Raw genomic sequence first — 8,728 nt, 5'->3', positions numbered from 1 at the left:
CCAAAATCAAAAATAGTAAGTTTTAACTGTCTGATGAGGTGGAATTGCAGTAAGGAGACATTTAAAATGTGACGAAAACTACTTCCCTAAGGAGGCTTTCTAGCTCGACTGTAAGAGTGACCTAATCACCAAGACCTGTTAATAAATAGAAAGTTATTTCAAAGGAAATGTCACCACTGTGAACTCGTGCTCTAGTGGGTCTTGCGATTTACGCAAACTAGTCCATCTTGTGAGTTCTTTTGACAAAAGGAAGTTTGTTAGTGTAATATTTGAATTGCTCGCTGAATTCCTCGGCATGGTCACGTGTCCACTTACGGCTCCACCATTTAACTTTCTCTTGGTGACATAGTCTCCCATTCATGCCAGTGGTCACCTGCCCTTCTGTACGCCCCTAATGCACATTATAGCCTAGCATTATGTCGCCTTTCAGCTTCAAGAATGTCATGGCGTGCTATATTATTAACAGCAAAATGCAAACTCGATAATAAAAGACAAGTACCTCGGTTCTTATTCTTGAATGCTGCTCCTTAAAGTGATGGTGGGGAAGCTCATGCTGCGGATGGATGAATTAATGACAAGCCCTGGCAAGAGGGCTGAATGTAACGTCCTCCTAAGGCAAATACCCATCCCATATTTTGCAGAAATGCTATTAACAACTGAAGCGACGCTAGCCGTAGACCATCTGGAGAAGTTCCTTGCTGAGCTGTAGACGGCACCTCTCTACTAGCTAGATAGAACCCAGGTAGACATGGATGGGCAGTACCGCAGTACAGGCAAAGTGGAAGGGAGGAACAGATCCAAGACTAATTTCAACCATGTCCTTTAAATAATGACCATGCTTTTGACACAGTGCTCTTGCGACTAGCGGTGGACATACAAGATGCCAGTACGTTCCCTCTTCCCGCGGAGCAGTTGCCAAACGGGACCAAATTTTAGATCAAATGGGTTTGTCAAGAGAGATCGGTGAAGTCATAGCCAGACATCTTCTCAGTCGCATAGTAATTAGATAACTGACGCGGTCGTTTTGTGGGTGTTCCTTTTCCAACACTAAATACGCTGCGGTTGTCGACGGGGATGACCATCGGGAGCGCTGGAGAAGCTACTTAACTCTTGGTTTCGGTAACGAGGGTACTTAAAGGTCCTGGCTATGCCAATAGCCTCTCAGATAAGGAATTTTGTGCAGAGTGAAAGGAAGTATTTTAAGAACTTCATGGTAGGCGTCGAATAGGATAGCTTTTTATTTTTCTCGTTCTCTGTCTAGAGCACTCAGAATGGTGGCAATTTATGGCCAAGCCCGAGGTCAGAAAGACGTATACCCCAGTAGCCGATCTCGTGACATCCTACCGCGAATCCCGCTTTTCTTCTGATACATTATTATTCTTCTGTAAATATTCTTTTTCTCACCCAAAGATAGGCAGAGTGCATTGATCTCAAGACTTGGATCCAACAACAATGTTTCAAGTGGGGAATAGATGTCTCCTTATTGGTCTATTTAGGATAAAGTGACTGGAATCTTCAGCACTGTTCAAACCACTTTATTGATGTAAAATATTATTAAAAACTAATTCTTAACAAAACATGGGAGCCACAAATCGTGTAACTTGCCTGCGGTCGAGAGGCACTCTTTTTGAATGCATTAACGGCTTTATGAAGGCATTTCTCGTAGATTTCAACAGAGATGGGATATTCCACCAGTTTTGGGAGCGCCTCCATAGCGGCAGCCTTGAAAGAGATAAAAACCGCTTTTTTATTTTCCTTCTGGAAGCAACATTACCAACAACAGCCTTATTCGGATTGAGCCAGGAAGCATTCAACGCATCAATGAGGAAGAATAAAAAAGTTGAATGAAACCAACAGTTTTTTCGGTATTTACAGCCAATCTGGGAATTTCCTGTGGCATGATCACAAACAAAACTACCCAAATCTTAGCATTTTCTTTCAAAAACAACTTTTTTCTCGCAAAAGGCAACTCAGAAGAAGAGGACAAAATCGTCGAGATTTATTGCTGGGGTGTAGAATCGAGGATTCAAAACCCGAATCCTGTGGAGCTTATTATTAACGAAAGACTGTGTTGTCCGACCGATGGTTAGGTCCCCACAACGTCTTCATTCATTTGGGGATATCTTGCAATATGACATTTTTATTGCTTTCACAAATCTAATGTGTTGGCCTGTCATTTTAAATTAGTCAACTCGACTTTGACATCAGAAATTGACAAGATGTAAAGAAATTGTTCCTGACGTGAATTATTGAGACCTCCATTTAAATGGCCTCTGCCTTACAGAAGATTTGATTTCTTCTTCCACGATGTACAGTGGATACGCATCAATGAGACGGAGGTTTATACGCACTTCTGAGCGAAGGCGTACAATTTGTCCGATTTGATGCATCCTCAATTAAGTGTCAGTTCGCCTTCCCTTTGCCTTGGAATGTCCACAATCATTGTTACATAAGAGAGGCACTTTACGTCTCCACTTTTTAAAGAAAGTGACAGTAAACAGTCCAAAAAGTTCGATGCAGAGGTGTATGCGATATCTGCATGAAAATTTTTACTTGTTGAATGGAATCTAAATAGGTGCAGCTGGGCAGCATTGAGACAAAAAACAAAGTGGCAGAGAGAAATTGAGGCTAAATCTCATTTCCATGAAACTAGCAGATAAATCCCGTCCCTTATTAAATGACTCTGCCTTTAAGCCGAAGCTCTTTTGACTGGCGATACACATACGTGATGCACAACTCCTTTTCTTCCCTAATACATGTTACAAATGAAAAGAGAATCCAGCATAAGTGGTGTCAGCAAGGTGCATCAGTGACATTTTAGTCAGATAGCACCTTAGCTACAAGCAAATTCACCAACTAGCGCAATTGGCTGGTGGGTGTTTTCTTAGGGCACCGATTACTTTGTGGCGGCGACGTGAGGGTTTGAACAAGAGGAGGACCGAAGACGACACCCAATAGGGGTGGGACCTATGCAATACTTTAGTTGTTTACTTAACTGTTTATCTTGGTTTCGCGGGCACTCGGAGCTCCGCCCTTGTTCCTCTGCTCGACGGTATGGCCTCCTAATCACGATATTTGTCCGCATGTATTTTTTCGATTTTAACAATAAATTTTCTGTTTTAAAATTATGTCGACTTTCGTCGTCAGGACTGACTCAGGGTACCACACGTACTGCCTGCAATCTTGTTTTTCCCTCAGAAGGCCCTCGTCTGATTGTAAAATGGTTCAGAGATAATGGGAGCGCTTGTTATTCTTATCCGGTGCGTATTCTTGCAGACTATTCAAGTCAAATGTAACGAACTGTCAGACTAGTCACCTATTGCATGGAAACAGACAAACCTCATGCGTGCCTCAGGCCTTATGAATCATTTACAGCTTACACATAACAAAGACAAAACAGAGGCTCAATTTTGTGGCCAAAACTTGAAATGGAAAGCTAAAAAAGACTAAATATGGCTTGTGATACATCAGTCTAACGTCATGAAGCCTATGCGATAATCTACGTGAGTCGAAGTGTTTGGTCAAAAGTTTCCTTGCTGGAAACCATATTTCCTTTCGTGAGTACTGGCAATATCAAGAAAATTCCACAAAACAGCGTACGCGTCTGCGATTGTTTGGCAAGACGGAATCGTAGAGGTAAAAAGCTTTTCATCAAAAAGTTTGTGAAAAACAAATGGGCGCTTCCTGTTCGCCTTTGCAGTCCCCCTAAAAATAGTATCTTTTTTCAGTAGGAGACTTCAACAACTTTTTGCATCACCTGCACACCTTCCCTGAGGGACTAAAAGTCGGAGAGTTTGGCTGTTAAGCCCAACATCTCTTCCATGGACAATTTCAGTTGGAAACCGAGGAGCACAGTCTTCCTCATTAGCTAGAGCGGCTAGACCAGAGGCAAAATGCGATGTGATGCGTGAATTAACACCTGTCAGTTGTAGATCCCATGATAATGGCAAATGAAGGGAAATATTTGAGGGTATGGGAACTTACAAGGGCTTCGAGGTTACGCGAATTCAAGCAGAAGGTAACGAGAGGTAAAATGAAGTCCTTTACCTCGGCTGGAGTGAGGAATCGTGCAAAGTACTTGGAGAATCGCAAAAGAGATGCCTTTACCTAGAAAGGACATTTTTGGCCATTATATAGAATGCTAATGTTCTCTAATCGTTTAATGCATCCCCCAAACTATTTATGAGAAATAATTTTAAGAAAGTCAAGACATTCAGCCCAAAATGAAGTTTTGTTTCCTTTTTTTTGCCTTAATAAAGTGAAATCTTGGCTATCCTATCCTGCCAAGGCCAATGATAGTGAGATTACATTCTTTCAAAAAGATGTCAGTTACTTTACAACTGAAATCTGGTAAAGGTGCTGCTGTCATCTGTAAGAAGTTTTTTCCTCCATGTATAAAGCACAAATAATAACAGAAAAAACCAACATTCTTGGCAGTTGTCAAGGCGGTTTATTTCACTGAGTCTACTCTTCTCCGCCAAGGCTTTCTCGACTCAGAAGTGGATGATGATAAATCCTCTGATTTAAATCTCCTAAGCCATCGTGCTTGTGACATCTCTGAGATAAACGCTGGTGCGTGTACTCACCAGCGTAAGAACTCTATAACTGATGAAAAGATTCTCTTCCAGAATTGAAAAGTAAAGTCTATTTATTTCAATCATCCTGCTGCAAGTAGAGAATCTCAGCTGCAGAACTGCCTACGATCATGCAATTCTAGACATACAAATTTTCAAATGGTGGCTCTGTCTCAATGGAGAGGAGGGGTTATCTGAGGGACCACGATGCTGCTATTCATCATCCCCACGCCTTTTTCGTGGATGGTCTTAATGCATCCCACGACGTTTATAGTGGGCAGCGTGGAAGATTCTGACACTTCGAACGTCAGATTAAAGTGTCTCCGTTCGTGAAGTCAAACGGATTCCGCAGTGGTTTTCATATAGCACCAATTTCATGCCATTCAAAATCACAGACTCTCATTCCTTGCCTATTATTAAAATCCAGCTGTTTGGTTAATCACTTGCCTAACAGGGCATTGTAGGTTTGCAGAGAAACAACGACTAGCCTACCGTCTGTGATTTCGATATTCCAGTTATCTACCATCACAAACATCTTTTTCATTGGCTGTATCTGGTAACATAAACACAGTTGAATGCATAGAGTGGAGGTGACTAACCTGCGCACCACTTGCATTCCGAAATAACCTCAAGACGACCTTGTGAATGAGATTGCGCGACCGCACGTCGACCGGCCTGCTGACGAGCAGTCGGGACATGAGGTAGGAGATGCATTGGGCGTTGTGCGGAGTGAAGGTCCAGGGACTTCGCCCGCTGCTGCTGTCCGATGGAACGTCGGGCAGTTTGTGACGCGAACTTGTCGAGTTAAGGTCGATCTCTTCCAGCAGTCCCGCCAGTGTGTTTAACAGGGAGAGTAGCCACTCCGGCTAAGGTGGAAATGTATGGTTTCTCGTATACACTAGCAACTAACGTAAAACTCTTCCAGCTTTAAAAATTGAGGCAAACTTGATTCACTGGAAAGGAAAGGAAGGAAGGAAATTTGAAGGACTTGTTTATTTAAGGGAGTAATGATCTGTTCTGCCAAAAATGTCTGATTTTTCTTATAAAGTCAACTTTTATAAGACATCATTTGGAACAGCTGAAATTTTTGGGCAAAGTTTTGTGTCTGGAAATCAAAATTTATATTACTGAGCCTAGAAAATCCATCCAGGTGTGTGTGTCATCACTATTTTGCTTCCGAAATAAAATGTCTCTTGTACACTAAGCTAAGTCATGCGAAAGTATGGCCCATTGCTTTATGTCAAATAACGACCAGTGAAGTAAGGATTTAGGGGGAATTTAAATGGGAAATCCCTTATAAAAGAGCAGCAAAGGGTGCTCTTTCGGTTCAAACATGATTTTTATGTAAACAGCACCCATCAGCAAGGAAAGGACTCACATTATTGCATTCATAGAAATCGTTTTTTTCTGTACAGCAACGCACACTAACAGGTGATGTGCGGAGGAAACCGAACAACGACTCAAGCGATTAAGGCGTGCCATCGCTCTTTACAGCTAGTCGAGATGTTCAAGGCCATGGAGTGACTCACGTATGACTGGACAGTCACGACCCACACCCTAGACACCCTCTGTGCTCATCAATCCGATCACATGACACGCGGGAAGCGCTCCAAGAAGACGGCATCTCTCCTGTCTTGCCTTATGACCGAGCTAGCTCCCTTAACGTATTTTCGCTACATGCTCTCTTAATTCCAACTTGGCCCATCGGGTGGGTAAAAAGGATCCATCTAGTAATTAAGCTTTGCTGCACTTTAGTGGCACAGTTAATGACCTCTTAGCTTTGCCTACAGTCGACCTTTTGTCTTACTTCAACCATTTAAGGGGATCTGTGATCTTCAAGAAAAACAAATGCTAACAACTTAAATACTGGTAGGGTTGTAATTCCGGCTAACTTTTTACCATCCGCACAACTGCGGAGAGAGTTTTACGTGTAGTTATCTGTGGAAATAAAGCGCCATAAAATTTTACGGATAATGCGAGGCTCCGAAGGGGATTTTATAATCCCCAATTAGGCAGATTAAAGGGCCTCATTTACGGTCTAATCCCCGTGGCTCTTTAAATAGTACATTAAAGTTGTGGATTGCGGGAGGAGACCATTTAGATGAAAAATTTAGTAACATCAACTGTTGAAATAAAGTTGAAAAGGGAAGCAGTGAGATCAGGGGCGCCTACTTTAAATGTCTAACGAGATGAATAAGGGGTGCATATTTTATGATCATAAACAGCAACCAAGACTTGAACATCAAAAGGGGGTCTCTAAATGAACCTCAAAGAAGTAGGAAGTTTTAAACACTTACGTCATCCCGATCATGATACACGTTGTCGCAGTTGACAATGAGAAAATGCTTGTCTTCTGCCGAGCTGTCAGAGTAATTGTACAGGATTTGCATAAACCTCTCCTCCGTGCTCATTTGGTGGTTCGCCTGAAAGCGCAAATGACACTAAAGGCTGGCCATGAGAGGGAGTTATCCCACCCCGTTGGCCCCAAGCGGTGTACTATTAACTGCATAAATAACCTTCTAGTTTTGGAATTCATTAAACTACCGTCTGAATACCAAAAGTTTTCTCTGACTTTAAGAGTAGTGAATCGAGGGAGAGGGATGATTTGTGATGTCTCTCAAGGACCTGATCTGAATAAATAGCCCTGTTTGGGCATTTTGCGGAAGTTTAAGTAAAGAAAGAACAAACTAACAGTTAAAGCGGTTCCCTCAAAAGTAGTTTAGGGCATTTTAAGCAGTTTCTCCAGTCGCATCTTCACTGTGCCTAAATTACTGGAAGCCCATAAGGCCTATCATTAAAAAAATTTTAGCTGTTTTTCAGACATTTAATGATTCCAACCGTGTGAAGTGGAGCGGAAATAGGTGTTCTTTTTCCATGGCTAAAGTGCCGTCATGCTTTGAGGTACTCTTATTGGGTCTGCAGCTTCTAAACAAGTGAAAAGCAACCAACTTTTAAATTTACCACACACCAATGGAGGTGCCTATTCAAGCAGATTTTTTGTCGTTTACTACTAATTGTTTGCAGATAGCGGAGGTTCATTAGACCATCGAACGTTGCTAGAGAATAAGGTTTAGATCCTTTTTTACTTAAATTCCTCTTTGAACCGGGTGACTAAATTTAGGGCATGGGAATGTCCTCAGTCACGAGTCAAAACGATGGAGAAGCTCACTGATGTGAACAACCCAAAGAGTGACTACTGAGTGGAGAGAAATTGGAAGCAGGCATACCCGCAAAATTACTGCTGAAGAGTTGTGATTAATTTTTTAGGAATTAAATTTCGACTTCTAAGAGAGGCATGTCATCCGTCCTTTCACATCACTTTACACCACTTCGCTTTTGTGGGTCATGTGATTTGGACACTGCGAATGCATCATGTATAGACGTGATACAAGTTTGACTAACTATACCACCACGAAATATGCCTGCAAATTCCACCAGTCTGGCAATTTTAGACAATATCATCCTTTCTAGAAGAGCATGTCAATCCCAACTCTCCACAAACCTTCACTCCTTGTATATTTCTTCTTTCAGATGGTACCCTAAGTCATCGGCAAATCAGGGCTTTTTATTAAGGAGTTACAAATCGGTGGCCTATTTAACTTGGGTACAGATGGCACGTGGATCACAGTCCATACCTATCGCGATACTCCAGAACCAACAGATTAACTGGGAATTTGTCCAGATTAAACCATAACGCGATCCTCATTTGAGAACGGAAGCATGTAAAGCAAACTCCGGCGGGTGAGTAAACATAAGGTCAAATGAATGTGGAAAGTTAAACCCAACTGTTTTGAAAAAAATAGGCAGTTGTCCAACGATACTTGTCTGTTTTGTTTGAGTCTAATCCGATGTGGAAATGAGGGCCAACCAATCCAGTCGCTTCCTAGTTATAATACATGGCTGCCTAAAAGCAACCTTTGAAGTGGGAAATGCTTTATCGAAAGTAACAGATTTTTGCCGGATGAAAAAGGGCGAGGAAATTCCTCCCAGAAAAATATCCACAGTGATGCGAAATCGGCGTGTTGCTGAGGGCATGAAGGCTTAAGCAGTTGTAACTTGAAGCAGACTTGCAAGTGTGCGAGTACTTCCAAAACCGTTAAGGAACTTGGCTTGCCTAGTTGTTATCGTTTTTAAGAATTGTATGCAGTTATGCG

The 8,728-nt window shown here is 42.0% G+C and overlaps 1 protein-coding gene across 1 annotated transcript in view; it reads right to left on the bottom strand. All coding sequences in view use genetic code 11, as the record gives it.

Moving 5' to 3' along the window:
* EGR_09680 (hypothetical protein) overlaps window positions 1–6,985 on the bottom strand; it is a gene marked incomplete at both ends in the record, with an annotated part of 11,223 nt that extends 4,238 nt beyond the window's left edge. Inside the window, 4 exons of the mRNA XM_024498929.1 lie at window positions 1,602–1,722; window positions 3,985–4,107; window positions 5,174–5,440; window positions 6,872–6,985. Of these exons, the coding sequence (XP_024346668.1) occupies window positions 1,602–1,722; window positions 3,985–4,107; window positions 5,174–5,440; window positions 6,872–6,985 (625 nt within the window). The remainder of the gene's footprint in view (window positions 1–1,601; window positions 1,723–3,984; window positions 4,108–5,173; window positions 5,441–6,871) is intronic.
* Between the last annotated feature and the right edge of the window lie 1,743 nt (window positions 6,986–8,728).

This window comes from Echinococcus granulosus (assembly GCF_000524195.1).
Source record: "Echinococcus granulosus chromosome Unknown EG_S00160, whole genome shotgun sequence".
Taxonomy (NCBI): Eukaryota; Metazoa; Platyhelminthes; class Cestoda; order Cyclophyllidea; family Taeniidae; genus Echinococcus; species Echinococcus granulosus.
Note: the sequence above shows the minus strand (reverse complement) of the source record. Positions and strands in the feature narration are given on the sequence as shown.